The 20270-nt window shown below is 43.7% G+C and overlaps 1 protein-coding gene across 1 annotated transcript in view; it reads right to left on the minus strand.

Moving 5' to 3' along the window:
- Nucleotides 1-20270, minus strand: part of LOC123752559 (high affinity cationic amino acid transporter 1-like) — a 200765-nt gene that overhangs the window by 36893 nt on the left and 143602 nt on the right. The window contains exon 2 of the mRNA XM_069312534.1: nt 5006-5146. Within this exon, the coding sequence (XP_069168635.1) occupies nt 5006-5146 (141 nt within the window). The remainder of the gene's footprint in view (nt 1-5005; nt 5147-20270) is intronic.

Genomic DNA, 20270 nt, shown 5'->3' on the forward strand with positions numbered 1-20270 from the left:
CTACTGGAGAAATATAATCAGCTGACAAATTTAGATTTCTACTAGTATTGTTTATCTGCAGGCATAGGTCTCCTCAGGCTTGATACTGGGCCTGAGAGTAATTTACCTCCTGCAGAGTTTAACATGGTTATACCCTGATATTTGGTAGGGCTACCGATGAATCGATGACAATAGTCTGTCCCTACAAGGAGACCGAAGTCGGTGAGGTGATCAGACTTAATATTATCTGCCAATTTTATTCCTCTATTTCTCAGGAATTTGGCTGTTGCTCTCAGACCTTGAACTTGTAGGTCTACTGGTATTTTGTCCACCACAATGGCTTGTACTCGACAGACGTACCTGCCTAAACGTACTGATGGTTGTACCACCTGGTAGACTTGAGGTCCTGCATCTGTTACAAACCCTGAGATGTTGAATGACATCTGGGCTACAGGCCTTAATTGTAATTCATCTGCCAGCCTTTTAGTAATATATGTTCTCTGGGATCCTTGGTCAAACAACCCACGGGTATGGACCTTGGCCCTCTTATTCAGGATGGTAATTTGAGCAGTAGGCAAAGTCGTATTGCCTTTAGACTTTGCCGATTGGACACTCTTTGTTGGTTGCACCTTGCAGTACTGTACTGTGGTGGGAATGCTATCTTCCACCTTGGGTCTTGAATACGTTAATTTCGTATATTTACACAGTGCTGCATGGTGCCTACCTCTTCTACACCTGTTACAGGTGTTGAATTGGGTATCACAATAGTCTATGTTGTGTGACTTGAGACACCTTGCACATCTCCCTAATTCCTGGAGTCGCTCCATACGAGTGTCTCTGGTTGGATAATTAGCACAACGGTATGTTGAATGTTTCTTTTTGCAGAACATACATGTCCCCCAGCCTACTGCACGTTTGGAAGTTACCGGTTTGGGTGAACTAGTAACAGTAGGCTTGGAGGATGCTGCTGCATTGTCAGATTTTCTGCAACTTGATGTTAGAGTAATTGGTTGATGTTTATTTGGGGTGGTTGTTTTACCCTTTAATTGACTATTATTTTCTATTTCTGAAGGTTTGCATGAGGCTTTAACTTCCTCATTTGCTCGTCGTTTGTTTATGATGGAATGTAAACCTTCAGTGATGTCCTGTACTGTCAGGATGGTGTTATGTTGATGTGCATATAATTCATCTAGTATATCGCTGGACAATTTTCGTTGAAGGACTACTTTGGTCATCCATTCACTAGTAGTTATATCAACCTTAAGACTGAATGTTCTTAGTAGTGACTCAAACTCCATGCTGAAGGATTGTAATGAGTCAGCAGTCTGATCAGGTTGAGGTAAATCCAGCAATTGTAGTACTAGACGTATGACAGTTTTCTCATTGCCAGCATTATCCCTAGGAGGCTGGACTGGGAAATTAGTGCTGTCGCTATTTTCATTTACATTTTCTACTACTGGTTCAGCTTCACCTCTAGTTTGGAGGCATGTTAACTTAGTAGCCTCAGGTATTGGGTTTTCAGAAACCACAGAGACTGTGGATAAATTGTCTGAGAACTGCTTAATTTCTGGTGGTATATTATTGGGTGAAGCTGTAGTGGGTGAAGCTTTATCCTTGTTGATTAAAGGATCTAATCTGGCTTTACATTTATTCTCAAAAAGATCCAGATCATCCATAACATTATCTACTTTATTTGATGTACTTGCTATTTGTTCTGATTCAATTATCCTGTGTAAATGTTCCAACCTGCCTTGAGTTTCTTCTTCATATTGTGCTAGGTCAGACAGAAATGGTTCCACATCTTCAACTATTATGTCGTCGTCGTCGTGGACCTGATTTTGGTAAGATTTCCTATTTGCTTTCAATATATGCAATTGGGTTTGAATCTGCAACAGTGGTATTTTCAACCGACGATAATTAATTACAGGCTCATATAACAACTGTTCATATTGGTTGAGATCTCTTGTTAGTTGGCGTTTACTTGCTACTAAAGCACGCTTTGCTTTCTGTGGATTAGTCATGGTGACTTGTTAATTGGGCACCACTGGCTCATAAATTGTGAGCAAGTACTAATGGTAGCCTAGGGTTAAATTCTGAACTCACTAGGCAATAATCCTACCTCTACTAGAGGTTAGCACTTAAAATTAATACACATTATATATATACAATCATACACACTAATGATTTGAGTGATAAACCAGTGTCACTGGAAGTACCTTTAGGTTAGCTCTTCTATATCACCCCAGGATGGTAGAGACACTAATTAATCACTCAAAGGTGTAATGATCATAAGTAAATTATTATATATACACAACTCAACTCGAGTTGATAAAAATTACACCCAAAATAGGGTCTGGACCATTCATTAATGGTGTTAGGTTGTTCAATATAGTACAACTGACTATAGTAATAATGGGACTAGGATGAACAATAATAGTTCAACTAGTCAGTATCCTACCCTGTTGTGGGTTGGCAATTAGTAAATATTATACTGTGATCACTAGTGCAATATATTAAATAATTCTCTATTTTGGAGAAATAATATACACAATTATTGATAATAGCCTCTTAATTAGCCTCTATGAAACTTCTAATATTATCTAGAAGTATTAAATATTATTAGTGACCTCGCGAAATAAAGTCCACAAAATTCGTAGATAATCTCTCGCGAAATGTAACACCACGAAATCCGTGAACAATCTTGCGAGGACACAGCCACTAATTTGGCTGGCTTCTATATTAGCGCTGTCATTTCACGAAATAACACGCCACCAAATATCTGTGGGTGTGTATGAAACCGCTGACTAAGGCTGAACTCGGCTGAGGGAGGCTCCTGAGCTCCCTCGAGGCTACGCTGCCGTGTTTGACTGGCTGGCCTTTGTTTAAATAACACTGCACTAGTATATTTAATGAATCCACTGGTTAACTGGTTCATCCGGTACTAAGATGACCAAATGTGGGTTCAAAGGACCGAATAATCCGGTTCCGAAGGTCCAAATAATTCGGTTTCGAAGGACCAAAAAATGTGGGAACCGACCTGTGAGATTTATATTTATTTAATTTATATGAATTTATATTTACGTTAATTTATATACTTCGATAGCAATTTGTATAATGATAAGTGATAAGGGGGGTTTATATTTATATATATGCAGCCAATCAAACTACAGAATTAACTACATACATTGAAGAGGTTCCTTATCTTATAGTACAGCAGGTTAGTCCACCAGGTATAACTAGGGTGTAGACACCAAATTATCCTCTTTGAGGTAGCTTCCATATCACCCAGTAACTGGTGCACAAAATCTTCCTCGTCTTGACCTGTCAAAAGTGCGCTAGCTGTGAAGCCAGAATCCTATATATGACAAGTATTTCAGAGAAAACTGTACATGGAACATGAAGACCTGGCTTAATTACCTTTAGTTTGAGGCTTCCACGTGCTCTAACCGGGTCACCCTATATAATGACATTAATGGCCATAAATGAAAGATACATGGGTTTCGGAAAGAACACTTAACTTGAATTGTTGACAGCGTGTTGAAAATGGTACACCTTTGGTTTCCATAACACTACGTCCAAGTAAAATTAACAGGAGCCGAATTTGCTCCCGTGTGAGCCTCTGGTCTAGTCTAAACAATGGCTGCCCTCCTTCCCCCTCTGACGCCTGGCTTACATTGTCCACATGTCAGAAAGTGATAGAAGGGTCACATTTACTCTACTTTAATATTGATAATTAAGTTAATTTATATAAGATGTTTTTATGATGGTAAAGTCCAAAGACTAATGTATTTAAGAATAATTCCCACCATAATAGGTGGTTAATTATAATAGTGTGTGGTGATGATATCCCGTTTTCTTTAGACGGTAATTCCACTACAAGTTACGTTTTCTATGGTTAACTTGTTTATACAACACAGCTATTATCTGTCTGTATGATATATTAAATGGTGTCGGATTTTCCGACAGATATACCACCAGAACTAGCTGATATACTACCAGAACTAGCAGATATACCATCAGAACTAGCAGATATACCACCAGAACTAGCAGATATACCACCAGAACTAGCTGATATACCACCAGAACTAGCTGATATACCACCAGAACTAGCTGATATACCACCAGAACTAGCAAATATACCACCAGAAATAGCTGATATACTACCAGAACAAGCAGATATACCACCAGAACTAGCAGATATACCACCAGAACTAGCAGATATACCACCAGAACTAGCTGATATACCACCATAAATAGCAGATATACCACCAGAACTAGCTGATATACTACCAGAACTAGCAGATATACCACCAGAACTAGCAGATATACCACCAGAACTAGCAGATATACCACCATAAATAGCAGATATACCACCAGAACTAGCAGATATACCACCATAAATAGCAGATATACCACCAGAACTAGCAGATATACCACCATAAATAGCAGATATACCACCAGAACTAGCAGATATACCACCATAAATAGCAGATATACCACCAGAACTAGCAGATATAACACCATAAATAGCAGATATACCACCAGAACTAGCAGATATACCACCATAAATAGCAGATATACCACCAGAACTAGCAGATATACCACCAGAACTAGCAGATATACCACCAGAACTAGCAGATATACCACCAGAACTAGCAGATATACCACCAGAACTAGCAGATATACCACCAGAACTAGCAGATATACCACCAGAACTAGCAGATATACCACCAGAACTAGCAGATATACCCCAAGAACTAGCAGATATACCACCAGAACTAGCAGATATACCACTAGAACTAGCAGATATACCACCAGAACTAGCAGATATACCACTAGAACTAGCTGATATACCACCAGAACTAGCAGATATACCACCAGAACTAGCAGATATACCAACAGAACTAGCAGATATACCACTAGAACTAGCTGATATACCACCAGAACTAGCAGATATACCACTAGAACTAGCTGATATACTAGCATACCCATTGCCCACCTGCCGGTTACCTTAATGATGACTTACCTATGGCAGGGAGGAGAATAAGGTCGAGGAGTAAGGTAGAAGCGACCAGGACAGCAGGCAGCTCCCCAAGGGTAGCGTATATCTGGGTAAATACGCCGCCACCTCTCGCAATACGCTCCCCCAGCTCCGAGCACACCGCGCCTGCAATACGGGTTTGGTGTTAGTATAACACTTATATATATATATATATATATACTTTATAGGCACTACTAACTCCAGTTTAATATATGTTAAGATTCCTGGCCACACTGTAATCACCACTACCACCATTGTTGGATAGGATCCAACCTTCCCACCACCATCACCACCATCACTACCACCACCATCACTACCTCCACTACCTCCACCACCACCACCATCAATACCTCCACCACCATCACTACCACCACCATCACTACCACCACCATCACTACCTCCACCACCACCACCACCACCACTACCACCACCATCACTACCACCACCATCACTACCACCACCATCACTACCTCCACCACCACCACCACCATCACTACCACCACCATCACTACCACCACCATCACTATCACCACCATCACTACCTCCACCACCACCACCACCATCACTACCACCACCATCACTACCACCACCATCACCACCACCACCACCACCACCACTACCACCACTCCCCCCACCACCTCCACTACTCCCCTCCCCCCACCACCACCATCACCACCACTACCACCCCCACCACCCACACCACCACCACCACCACCACCACGACCACCACCACCACCCACACCACCATCACCCCCACCACCACCACCACCAATAACCCACCACCACCACTACCACCACTCCCCCCACCACCTCCACTACTCCCCTTCCCCCACCACCACCACCACCCACACCACCACCACCACCACTACCACCACTCCCCCCACCACCTCCACTACTCCCCTTCCCCCACCACCACCACCACCCACACCACCACCACCACCACTACCACCACTCCCCCCACCACCTCCACTACTCCCCTTCCCCCACCACCACCACCACCCACACCACCACCACCACCACTACCACCACTCCCCCCACCACCTCCACTACTCCCCTTCCCCCACCACCACCACCACCCACACCACCACCACCACCACTACCACCACTCCCCCCACCACCTCCACTACTCCCCTCCCCCCACCACCACCACCTTCAACAAACCTCTCAATATTGCACTGTGTATCTGTCTCAGCCTCAGCCTATATATCTGGCTCGGTGTCTGGCTGTGTATACCTGTCTCTGTGTATCTGGCCCCATGTGTATGACTGACACTATATCTGCCTCTGTGTATGATTGTTGCTTGCTATTATGTATCATCTATGTATACAGTTGTATAATCATGGATGAGTGTGTATAGGTTCGGTTCAGTATGATTGTCAGGACGTCTTAGGGGGTCCAAGTGAACCTTAGGGGTCCCAGTGTGTTGGGGTCCCAGTTTTTCTTGGGGTCCAGTGTATTGTTGGGGTCCAAGTTTTCTTGGGGTCCAGTATATTGTTGGGGTCCAAGTTTTCTTGGGGGTCCAGTGTATTGTTGGGATCAAAATTAGGTCCCAATGTGATGGGGTCCAAGTATATCTTGGTCTAAGTATGTCTTGGACCTGTAGTGGGGTTTCAGTGTGTTTTAGGGTCAAAGTGGTGGTCCCAATGTGTCTTGGGGGTCACAGTGGGGCCCAATGTGTTGGGGTCCCACTGAGATGTGGTCCCAGTATGATGGTGTGGGGTCCCAGGGATTTAGGGACCCCAGATGAAGTCAGTATGAATTGAATTCCACTGTCATGATGAGCACTGTTCATCATGAACACACTGTTCATCATGAACACATCGTTCCGTAACAGAGCTTACAGCCGTGTAAGCAAGCGTGGCGCCACTGCCTAGTTCCTATACTGATTGGTCCGGTTAACTGCGTTTCAAAGGGTTTTTCCTGAATACATTTTATGATAGGTGGAGAGTGTGAGTGTGTCAGCGCCGACGGTCCTGTACTGGCCGAGGTGAGCCAGGGGGGGGGGGGGGGGGAGCTGTGTCTAGGCCTACTAGGCCTCCTCTCTCTGGCACATGGAAACTAAACTATTTTGGTAGGTAATTGTGTGTGTTCTTTCGCTTGCTCTCTCTCTCTCTCTCTCTCTCACTCTCTCACTACCTCCATCCCATCATATATATATATCACCTAACCTAACCAGCTAACCACCTAACCTAATCTCTCTCTCTCTCTCTCTCTCTCTCTCTCTCTCTCTCTCTCTCTCTCTCTCTCTCTCTCTCTCTCTCTCTCTCTCTCTCTCTCTCTCTCTCTCTCTCTCTCTCTCTCTCTCTCTCTCTCTCTCTCTCTCTCTCTCTCTCTCTCTCTCTCTCTCTCTCTCTCTCTCTCTCTCTCTCTCTCTCTCTCTCTCTCTCTCTCTCTCTCTCTCTCTCTCTCTCTCTCTCTCTCTCTCTCTCTCTCTCTCTCTCTCTCTCTCTCTCTCTCTCTCTCTCTCTCTCTCTCTCTCTCTCTCTCTCTCTCTCTCTCTCTCTCTCTCTCTCTCTCTTTCTCTCTCTCTCTGGGAGCGAGAAATATATATCAATAAATCCAACCAGTACATATATCTAACTTTGTCTTATATCTGCTAACAGTCCACTTGGGAATACCGGAGTGTATTGGTGCCTACAGGATCGATCTCTTAGCTCTTGGGCCCCGCCTTTCTGACCGTCGAATATACTGACTCCTGACCTTTTTATCCTCTAACATATATTTGTATACATATTTCTCTCTCAGACAGATTTACCTGAATTTACCTAAGAGCCACACTCTCTCTAGTGGCTTCGACAAGAACAGGAAGTCGGCGGCTTGTCAAAAATCACCCCATTTGTTCTGGTGATGTAATCGAACTGGATTTTAATATTCAGAAGTGTTTCGGATTTTATTGGTTCGCGGGTAGGCGGTTCCATGGGTTTATAACCCTGTGGGTGAAAAAACATCTCCTGTTCTCAGTGTTACATTGTTGCTTGTTGAGCTTGTGACTGTTGCTCCATGTTTGTGTTACATTGTTGCTTGTTGAGCTTGTGACTGTTGCTCCTTGTTTGTGTTACATTGTTGCTTGTTGTGCTTGTAACTGTTGCTCCATGTTTGTGTTACATTGTTGCTTGTTGTGCTTGTAACTGTTGCTCCATGTTTGTGTTACATTGTTGCTTGTTGAGCTTGTGACTGTTGCTCCATGTTTGTGTTACATTGTTGCTTGTTGAGCTTGTGACTGTTGGTCCATGTTTGTGTTACATTGTTGCTTGTTGTGCTTGTAACTGTTGCTCCATGTTTGTGTTACATTGTTGCTTGTTGAGCTTGTGACTGTTGCTCCATGTTTGTGTTACATTGTTGCTTGTTGAGCTTGTGACTGTTGGTCCATGTTTGTGTTACATTGTTGCTTGTTGTGCTTGTAACTGTTGCTCCATGTTTGTGTTACATTGTTGCTTGTTGAGCTTGTGACTGTTGCTCCATGTTTGTGTTACATTGTTGCTTGTTGAGCTTGTGACTGTTGGTCCATGTTTGTGTTACATTGTTGCTTGTTGTGCTTGTAACTGTTGCTCCATGTTTGTGTTACATTGTTGCTTGTTGTGCTTGTAACTGTTGCTCCTTGTTTGTGTTACATTGTTGCTTGTTGAGCTTGTGACTGTTGGTCCATGTTTGTGTTACATTGTTGCTTGTTGAGCTTGTGACTGTTGCTCCATGTTTGTGTTACATTGTTGCTTGTTGAGCTTGTGACTGTTGCTCCTTGTTTGTGTTACATTGTTGCTTGTTGTGCTTGTAACTGTTGCTCCATGTTTGTGTTACATTGTTGCTTGTTGAGCTTGTGACTGTTGCTCCATGTTTGTGTTACATTGTTGCTTGTTGAGCTTGTAACCTTCCCTGCCCTACAGTAACATTCCCCCTATCCTAAGGTAACATTCCCTTTCCCTAAGGCAACATTCCCTTCCCCTAAGGTAGCATTCCCTTCCCCTAAGGTAACATTCCCTTCCCCTAAGGTAACATTCCTATCTCCTAAGGTAACATTCCCTTTCCCTAAGGCAACATTCCCTTCCCCTAAGGTAACATTCTCTTCCCCCTAAGGTAACATTCTCTTCCCCCTAAGGTAACATTCCCTTCCCCTAAGGTAACATTCCCTTTCCCTAAGGCAGCATTCCCTTCCCTAAGGTAACATTCCCTTCCCCTAAGGTACATTCCCTTCCCCTAAGGCAACATTCTCTTCCCCTAAGGTAACATTCCTTTACCCTAAGGTAACATTCCCTTCCCCTAAGGCAACATTCCCTTCCCCTAAGGTAACATTCCTTTACCCTAATGTAAGGGAATATGACCAAATATCATGTAACATTTTATCTGAACTTTGGGAGTAATATTTTATGCATAAATTAATCAGATATTCAATATAAATTCGAATATACATATTTCCTGAACTTAAACTTTTTTAATAAAAAGGTTAATTTTTGCAAAGTCTGATAAGTTTAATAACCTTTTTACAAAAGGTTAATTGACCTTTTGAAACAAAAATTATTGACTGTTATCCATAAATGTTGGTTCTTGTTCCTTGACAGAAAACTGTGTTATGATTTCTTCCGTGAATTTCTTCCTGGTCGACGACCGGGCCGCGGGGACGCTAAGCCCCGGAAGCACCTCAAGGTAACCTCAAGGTTGACCTCAGCTGCTGGTATAATATTAGAAAATAAATAAGAAAGTTAACTGAGGAAGAGAAAATGAGTGAAAGTTATATTAGGCAGAGAGACGAGAGAAAATGAGGCAGAGAGAGAGAGAGAAGTGAATATGAGAGAGTGAAAAGCATAAGACCAAGCTAGAGAAGGTTCAGAGGTATGCCACTTTAGACCTGTTCAAGAACTAAGAGGCATGAGTTACGAGGAACGGCTGCGTGAATTGCACCTCACGTCACTGGAAGACAGAAGAGTTTGGGGAGACATGATCAACAGTCCCCGAGGCGTATCGCGAGCACTTTGGCCTGGGTTCGTATCCTGGCCGGGGTGGATTGACTGGGCGCCAATCCTTAACTGTAGCCTTTGTTCAGCCAGCAGGAAATGGGTACCTGGTTGTTAAACGATTTTGTGGGTTGTGTTCTAGGGAAATTAGTATTAAGGACCTGCCCGGAACGCTATACGTGTTGGTGGCTTTACAACCATGTAACAACTCTTGTATATAGAAATAAATAAATCACCACATTCATAATTTTCCGAGGAATTCACAGGGTAGATAAAGATAAACTGTTTAACACGGGTGGTACGGGAACAAGGGAACACAGGTGGAGACTGAGTACCCACATGAGCCACAGGGATGTTAGAAAGAACTTTTTCAGTGTCAGAGTAGATAACAGATGGAATGCATTAGGCAGTGATGTGGTGGAGGCTGACTCCATACACAGTTTCAAGTGTAGATATGATAGAGCCCAGTAGGCTCAGGAACCTGTACACCTGTTGATTATTCCAAACATGTCCCGCGCTAGTACAAACATGTCCGCGCTAGTACAAACTTGTCCACGCTAGTACAAACTTGTCCACGCTAGTACAAACATGTCCGCGCTAGTACAAACTTGTCCACGCTAGTACAAACTTGTCCACGCTAGTACAAACTTGTCCACGCTAGTACAAACTTGTCCTCGCTAGTACAAACATGTCCACGCTTGTACAAACTTGTCCACGCTAGTACAAACTTGTCCACGCTAGTACAAACATGTCCACGCTAGTACAAACTTGTCCACGCTAGTACAAACTTGTCCTCGCTAGTACAAACATGTCCACGCTAGTACAAACTTGTCCACGATAGTACAAACTTGTCCACGCTAGTACAAACATGTCCACGCTAGTACAAACTTGTCCACGCTAGTACAAACTTGTCCACGGTAGTACAAACTTGTCCACGCTAGTACAAACTTGTCCACGCTAGTACAAACATGTCCACGCTAGTACAAACTTGTCCACGCTAGTACAAACTTGTCCACGGTAGTACAAACTTGTCCACGCTAGTACAAACATGTCCACGCTAGTACAAACTTGTCCACGCTAGTACAAACTTGTCCACGATAGTACAAACTTGTCCACGCTAGTACAAACTTGTCCACGCTAGTACAAACTTGTCCACGGTAGTACAAACTTGTCCACGCTAGTACAAACTTGTCCACGCTAGTACAAACATGTCCACGCTAGTACAAACTTGTCCACGCTAGTACAAACTTGTCCACGCTAGTACAAACATGTCCACGCTAGTACAAACTTGTCCACGCTAGTACAAACATGTCCACGCTAGTACAAACTTGTCCACGCTAGTACAAACTTGTCCACGCTAGTACAAACTTGTCCACGCTAGTACAAACTTGTCCACGGTAGTACAAACTTGTCCACGCTAGTATAAACTTGTCCACGCTAGTACAAACTTGTCCACGCTAGTACAAACTTGTCCACGCTAGTACAAACTTGTCCACGCTAGTACAAACTGGTCCACGCTAGTACAAACTTGTCCACGCTAGTACAAACATGTCCACGCTAGAACAAACATGTCCACGCTAGTACAAACTTGTCCACGCTAGTACAAACATGTCCACGCTAGTACAAACTTGTCCACGCTAGTACAAACTGGTCCACGCTAGTACAAACATGTCCACGCTAGTACAAACTTGTCCACGCTAGTACAAACTGGTCCACGCTAGTACAAACTTGTCCACGCTAGTACAAACATGTCCACGCTAGTACAAACTTGTCCACGCTAGTACAAACTTGTCCACGCTAGTACAAACATGTCCACGCTAGTACAAACTTGTCCACGCTAGTACAAACTGGTCCACGCTAGTACAAACTGGTCCACGCTAGTACAAACATGTCCACGCTAGTACAAACTTGTCCACGCTAGTACAAACTTTTCCACGCTAGTACAAACTTTTCCACGCTAGTATAAACTTGTCCACGCTAGTACAAACATGTCCACGCTAGTACAAACTGGTCCACGCTAGTATAAACTTGTCCACGCTAGTACAAACTTTTCCACGCTAGTATAAACTTGTCCACGCTAGTACAAACATGTCCACGCTAGTACAAACTGGTCCACGCTAGTACAAACTTGTCCACGCTAGTACAAACATGTCCACGCTAGTACAAACTGGTCCACGCTAGTACAAACTGGTCCACGCTAGTATAAACTGGTCCACGCTAGTACAAACTTTTCCACGCTAGTACAAACTTGTCCACGCTAGTACAAACTTGTCCACGCTAGTATAAACTTGTCCACGCTAGTACAAACTGGTCCACGCTAGTACTAACTTGTCCACGCTAGTACAAACTTGTCCACGCTAGTACAAACTTGTCCACGCTAGTACAAACTTGTCCACGCTAGTACAAACTTGTCCACGCTAGTACAAACTGGTCCACGCTAGTACAAACTGGTCCACGCTAGTATAAACTTGTCCACGCTAGTACAAACTGGTCCACACTAGTACAAACTTGTCCACGCTAGTACAAACTTGTCCACGCTAGTATGAACTTGTCCACGCTAGTACAAACTGGTCCACGCTAGTATAAACTTGTCCACGCTAGTACAAACTGGTCCACGCTAGTACAAACTGGTCCACGCTAGTACAAACTGGTCCACGCTAGTACAAACTGGTCCACGCTAGTATAAACTTGTCCACGCTAGTACAAACTGGTCCACACTAGTACAAACTTGTCCACGCTAGTACAAACTTGTCCACGCTAGTATAAACTTGTCCACGCTAGTACAAACTGGTCCACGCTAGTATAAACTTGTCCACGCTAGTACAAACTGGTCCACGCTAGTACAAACTGGTCCACGCTAGTACAAACTGGTCCACGCTAGTACAAACTGGTCCACGCTAGTACAAACTGGTCCACGCTAGTACAAACTGGTCCACGCTAGTACAAACTGGTCCACGCTAGTACAAACTGGTCCACGCTAGTACAAACTGGTCCACGCTAGTACAAACTGGTCCACGCTAGTACAAACTGGTCCACGCTAGTACAAACTGGTCCACGCTAGTACAAACTGGTCCACGCTAGTACAAACTTGCCCACATTACTACAAACTTGATATCAAGTAGCACGAGGGACTACCCTGCCAGTTCCCCCTGAGTATTTTGTAGGTGGAGATCATGTCTTCCTTTACACTTCTGTTGTGTGTGTGTGCTCACCCTAGCTGTGTTTATACGACCTGGTCACACACATAGAGGTATGAGGTAACATTCCCCTGCCCTAAGGTAACATTCCCTTCCCCTGGGGTAACATTCCCTTCCTCTTAGGTAACATTCCCTTCCCCTAAGGTAACATTCCCTTCCCCTAAGATAACATTCCCTTCCCCTAAGATAACATTCCCTTCCCCTGGGGTAACATTCCCTTCCTCTTAGGTAACATTCCCTTCCCCTAAGGTAACATTCCCTTCCTCTAAGGTAACATTCCCTTCCCCTAAGGTAACATTCCCTTCCCCTAAGGTAACATTCCCTTCCCCTAAGATAACATTCCCTTCCCCTAAGGTAACATTCCCTTCCCCTAAGATAACATTCCCTTCCCCTACGGTAACATTCCCTTCCTCTAAGGTAACATTCCCTTCCTCTAAGGTAACATTCCCTTCCCCTAAGGTAACATTCCCTTCCCCTAAGATAACATTCCCTTCCCCTAAGGTAACATTCCCTTCCTCTAAGGTAACATTCCCTTCCCCTAAGGTAACATTACCTTCCCCTAAGGTAACATTCCCTTCCCCTAAGGTAACATTCCCTTCCCCTAAGGTAACATTCCCTTCCCCTAAGGTAACATTCCCTTCCCCTGGGGTAACATTCCCTTCCTCTAAGGTAACATTCCCTTCCCCTAAGGTAACATTCCCTTCCCCTAAGATAACATTCCCTTCCCCTTAGGTAACATTCCCTTCCCCTGGGGTAACATTCCCTTCCCCTAAGGTAACATTCCCTTCCTCTTAGGTAACATTCCCTTCCTCTAAGGTAACATTACCTTCCCCTAAGGTAACATTCCCTTCCCCTAAGGTAACATTCCCTTCCCCTTAGGTAACATTCCCTTCCTCTAAGGTAACATTCCCTTCCCCTAAGGTAACATTCCCTTCCTCTAAGGTAACATTCCCTTCCCCTAAGGTAACATTCCCTTCACCTAAGATAACATTCCCTTCCCCTAAGGTAACATTCCCTTCCTCTAAGGTAACATTCCCTTCCCCTAAGGTAACATTCCCTTCCCCTAAGGTAACATTCCCTTCCCTTAAGGTAACATTCCCTTCCCCTAAGGTAACATTCCCTTCCCCTAAGGTAACATTCCCTTCCCCTAAGATAACATTCCCTTCCCCTAAGGTAACATTCCCTTCCCTTAAGGTAACATTCCCTTCCCCTAAGGTAACATTCCCTTCCCCTAAGGTAACATTCCCTTCCCCTAAGATAACATTCCCTTCCCCTAAGGTAACATTCCCTTCCTCTAAGGTAACATTCCCTTCCTCTAAGGTAACATTCCCTTCCTCTAAGGTAACATTCCCTTCCCTTAAGGTAACATTCCCTTCCCCTAAGGTAACATTCCCTTCCTCTAAGGTAACATTCCCTTCCCCTAAGGTAACATTCCCTTCCCCTAAGGTAACATTCCCTTCCCCTAAGGTAACATTCCCCTGCCCTAAGGTAACATTGTCTTCCCCTAAGGTAACATCCCCTTCCCTTAAGGCAACATCCCCTTCCCTTAAGGCAACATTCCCCTGCCCTAAGGTAACATTGTCTTCCCCTAAGGTAACATCCCCTTCCCTTAAGGCAACATTCCCCTGCCCTAAGGTAACATTGTCTTCCCCTAAGGTAACATCCCCTTCCCTTAAGGCAACATTCCCCTGCCCTAAGGTAACATTGTCTTCCCCTAAGGTAACATCCCCTTCCCTTAAGGCAACATTCCCCTGCCCTAAGGTAACATTGTCTTCCCCTAAGGTAACATTCCCTTCCCCTAAGGTAACATCCCCCTGCCCTAAGGTAACATTGTCTTCCCCTAAGGTAACATTGTCTTCCCCTAAGGTAACATTGTCTTCCCCTAAGGTAACATTGTCTTCCCCTAAGGTAACATTGTCTTCCCCTAAGGTAACATTGTCTTCCCCTAAGGTAACATCCCCTTCCCTTAAGGCAACATTCCCCTGCCCTAAGGTAACATTGTCTTCCCCTAAGGTAACATCCCCTTCCCCTAAGGTAACATCCCCCTGCCCTAAGGTAACATTGTCTTCCCCTAAGGTAACATTCCCTTCCCCTAAGGTAACATCCCCCTGCCCTAAGGTAACATTGTCTTCCCCTAAGGTAACATCCCCTTCCCCTAAGGTAACATCCCCCTGCCCTAAGGTAACATTGTCTTCCCCTAAGGTAACATTCCCTTCCCCTAAGGTAACATCCCCCTGCCCTAAGGTAACATTGTCTTCCCCTAAGGTAACATCCCCTTCCCCTAAGGTAACATCCCCCTGCCCTAAGGTAACATTGTCTTCCCCTAAGGTAACATCCCCCTGCCCTAAGGTAACATTGTCTTCCCCTAAGGTAACATCCCCCTGCCCTAAGGTAACATTGTCTTCCCCTAAGGTAACATCCCCTTCCCCTAAGGTAACATCCCCCTGCCCTAAGGTAACATTGTCTTCCCCTAAGGTAACATCCCCCTGCCCTAAGGTAACATTGTCTTCCCCTAAGGTAACATCCCCCTGCCCTAAGGTAACATTGTCTTCCCCTAAGGTAACATTCCCTTCCCCTAAGGTAACATTGTCTTCCCCTAAGGTAACATTGTCTTCCCCTAAGGTAACATTCCCTTCCCCTAAGGTAACATTCCCTTCCCCTAAGGTAACATTCCCTTCCCCTAAGGTAACATTGTCTTCCCCTAAGGTAACATTGTCTTCCCCTAAGGTAACATTCCCTTCCCCTAAGGTAACATTGTCTTCCCCTAAGGTAACATTGTCTTCCCCTAAGGTAACATTGTCTTCCCCTAAGGTAACATTCCCCTGCCCTAAGGTAACATTGTCTTCCCCTAAGGTAACATTGTCTTCCCCTAAGGTAACATTCCCTTCCCCTAAGGTAACATTGTCTTCCCCTAAGGTAACATTGTCTTCCCCTAAGGTAACATTCCCTTCCCCTAAGGTAACATTCCCTTCCCCTAAGGTAACATTCCCTTCCCCTAAGGTAACATTGTCTTCCCCTAAGGTAACATTGTCTTCCCCTAAGGTAACATTCCCTTCCCCTAAGGTAACATTGTCTTCCCCTAAGGTAACATTGTCTTCCCCTAAGGTAACATTGTCTTCCCCTAAGGTAACATTGTCTTCCCCTAAGGTAACATTGTCTTCCCCTAAGGTAACATTCCCTTCCCCTAAGGTAACATTGTCTTCCCCTAAGGTAACATTGTCTTCCCCTAAGGTAACATTGTCTTCCCCTAAGGTAACATTCCCCTGCCCTAAGGTAACATTGTCTTCCCCTAAGGTAACATTGTCTTCCCCTAAGGTAACATTCCCTTCCCCTAAGGTAACATTGTCTTCCCCTAAGGTAACATTGTCTTCCCCTAAGGTAACATTCCCTTCCCCTAAGGTAACATTCCCTTCCCCTAAGGTAACATTCCCTTCCCCTAAGGTAACATTGTCTTCCCCTAAGGTAACATTGTCTTCCCCTAAGGTAACATTGTCTTCCCCTAAGGTAACATTGTCTTCCCCTAAGGTAACATTGTCTTCCCCTAAGGTAACATTGTCTTCCCCTAAGGTAACATTGTCTTCCCCTAAGGTAACATTGTCTTCCCCTAAGGTAACATTCCCCTGCCCTAAGGTAACATTGTCTTCCCCTAAGGTAACATTGTCTTCCCCTAAGGTAACATTCCCTTCCCCTAAGGTAACATTCCCTTCCCCTAAGGTAACATTGTCTTCCCCTAAGGTAACATTCCCTTCCCCTAAGGTAACATTCCCTTCCCCTAAGGTAACATTCCCTTCCCCTAAGGTAACATTGTCTTCCCCTAAGGTAACATTGTCTTCCCCTAAGGTAACATTGTCTTCCCCTAAGGTAACATTGTCTTCCCCTAAGGTAACATTGTCTTCCCCTAAGGTAACATTGTCTTCCCCTAAGGTAACATTGTCTTCCCCTAAGGTAACATTGTCTTCCCCTAAGGTAACATTGTCTTCCCCTAAGGTAACATTCCCTTCCCCTAAGGTAACATTCCCTTCCCCTAAGGTAACATTCCCTTCCCCTAAGGTAACATTCCCTTCCCCTAAGGTAACATTGTCTTCCCCTAAGGTAACATTGTCTTCCCCTAAGGTAACATTCCCTTCCCCTAAGGTAACATTGTCTTCCCCTAAGGTAACATTGTCTTCCCCTAAGGTAACATTCCCTTCCCCTAAGGTAACATTCCCTTCCCCTAAGGTAACATTCCCTTCCCCTAAGGTAACATTGTCTTCCCCTAAGGTAACATTCCCTTCCCCTAAGGTAACATTGTCTTCCCCTAAGGTAACATTGTCTTCCCCTAAGGTAACATTGTCTTCCCCTAAGGTAACATTGTCTTCCCCTAAGGTAACATTGTCTTCCCCTAAGGTAACATTGTCTTCCCCTAAGGTAACATCCCCTTCCCTTAAGGCAACATTCCCCTGCCCTAAGGTAACATTGTCTTCCCCTAAGGTAACATTGTCTTCCCCTAAGGTAACATTGTCTTCCCCTAAGGTAACATTCCCTTCCCCTAAGGTAACATTGTCTTCCCCTAAGGTAACATTGTCTTCCCCTAAGGTAACATTCCCTTCCCCTAAGGTAACATTCCCTTCCCCTAAGGTAACATTCCCTTCCCCTAAGGTAACATTGTCTTCCCCTAAGGTAACATTGTCTTCCCCTAAGGTAACATTGTCTTCCCCTAAGGTAACATTGTCTTCCCCTAAGGTAACATTGTCTTCCCCTAAGGTAACATTGTCTTCCCCTAAGGTAACATCCCCTTCCCTTAAGGCAACATTCCCCTGCCCTAAGGTAACATTGTCTTCCCCTAAGGTAACATTGTCTTCCCCTAAGGTAACATTGTCTTCCCCTAAGGTAACATTGTCTTCCCCTAAGGTAACATTGTCTTCCCCTAAGGTAACATCCCCGGGACCACTAACCATACAAGCACCACACAATATGAAGAGGTTCCAGAGCCAAAGGACATGATAACGACGTACATGATACTAAAGAGATATATAAGCATTCTGCAAAGGAATAGGTGAGCGAGAGGACATAATGGGAAACAGGAACAAAACTGATTCACACGAACACGTTCACAGAACTCCAAATCTGTTCACAGAACTCCAAATATATGCACAGAACTCCAAACATGTTCACAGAACTTCACACATGTTCACAGAACTCCAAACATGTTCACAGAACTCCAAACACGTTCACAGAACTCCAAACATGTTCACAGAACTTCACGCATGTTCACAGAACTCCAAACATGTTCACAGAACTTCACACATGTTCACAGAACTCCAAACATGTTCACAGAACTTCACACATGTTCACAGAACTCCAAACATGTTCACAGAACTCCAAACACGTTCACAGAACTCCAAACATGTTCACAGAACTTCACGCATGTTCACAGAACTCCAAACATGTTCACAGAACTCCAAACACGTTCACAGAACTCCAAACATGTTCACAGAACTTCACGCATGTTCACAGAACTCCAAACATGTTCACAGAACTTCACACATGTTCACAGAACTCCAAACATGTTCACAGAACTTCACACATGTTCACAGAACTCCAAACATGTTCACAGAACTCCAAACACGTTCACAGAACTCCAAACATGTTCACAGAACTTCACGCATGTTCACAGGACTCCAAACATGTTCACAGAACTTCACGCATGTTCACAGAACTCCAAACATGTTCACAGAACTTCACACATGTTCACAGAACTCCAAACATGTTCACAAAACACCAAACATATTCACTGAACTCCAAACATGTTCACAGAACTCCAAATATATGCACAGAACTCCAAACATGTTCACAGAACTCCAAACACGTTCACAGAACTCCAAACATGTTCACAGAACTCCAAACATGTTCAAAGAACTTCACACATGTTCACAGAACTCCAAACATGTTCACAAAACACCAAACATATTCACTGAACTCCAAACATGTTCACAAAACACCAAACATATTCACTGAACTCCAAACATGTTCACTGAACTCCAAACATGTTCACAAAACACCAAACATATTCACTGAACTCCAAAAATGTTCACTGAACTCCAAACATGTTCACTGAACTCCAAACATGTTTACAGAACTCCAAATATGTTCAATGAACTTCAAACATGTTCACTCAACTCCAAACATGTTCAATGAACTCCAAACATGTTCACAGAACTCCAAATATGTTCACAGAATCCTACACATGTGTATTGTACTTCAGACATGTTCATAGAACTCCAAACATGCTAAGAACGATCCAAAACAGTCAAAGTACTAACAAAAAAATCCCAGTACTCTAAAAAAAATTGTCAGGACTCCAAACATGTCCAGATCACAGGACTCCAAGCATACTCCATATAAGATCACATTACTTCAAATAAGGTCACAGTACTCCAAATAAGTTCTTAGTGCTACAAATAATTTCACAGTACTCCAAATAAGTTCACAGTACTCCAAATAAGTTCACAGTACTCCAAATAAGTTCACTGTACTCCAAATAAGTTCATAGTACTCCAAATAAGTTCATAGTACTCCAAATAAGTTCATAGTACTCCAAATAAGTTCACAGTACTCCAAATAAGTTCACAGTACTCCAAATAAGTTCACAGTACTCCAAATAAGTTCACAGTACTCCAAATAAGTTCACAGTACTCCAAATAAGTTCACAGTACTCCAAATAAGTTCACAGTACTCCAAATAAGTTCACAGTACTCCAAATACGTTCACAGTACTCCAAATAAGTTCACAGTACTCCAAATAAGTTCACAGTACTCCAAATAAGTTCATAGTACTCCAAATAAGTTCACAGTACTCCAAATAAGTTCTTAGTGCTCCAAATAAGTTCACAGTACTCCAAATAAGTTCATAGTACTCCAATTATTTCGTAGTAATCCAAGCATGCTAAATAGTACCCCAAACATGTACACAGTAATCTAATCATGCCAAATAGTACTCCAAAATTACCTAACAGTTCTTCAAACATGTCAAACGTGTTCACAGTTCTCCAAACATGTTCACAGAGCTCCAAACATACTCACAATACTCCAAACGTGTTCACAGAGCTCCAAACGTGTTCCCAGTACT

Source organism: Procambarus clarkii, chromosome 72 (genome assembly GCF_040958095.1).
Source record: "Procambarus clarkii isolate CNS0578487 chromosome 72, FALCON_Pclarkii_2.0, whole genome shotgun sequence".
Lineage (NCBI taxonomy): Eukaryota > Metazoa > Arthropoda > Malacostraca > Decapoda > Cambaridae > Procambarus > Procambarus clarkii.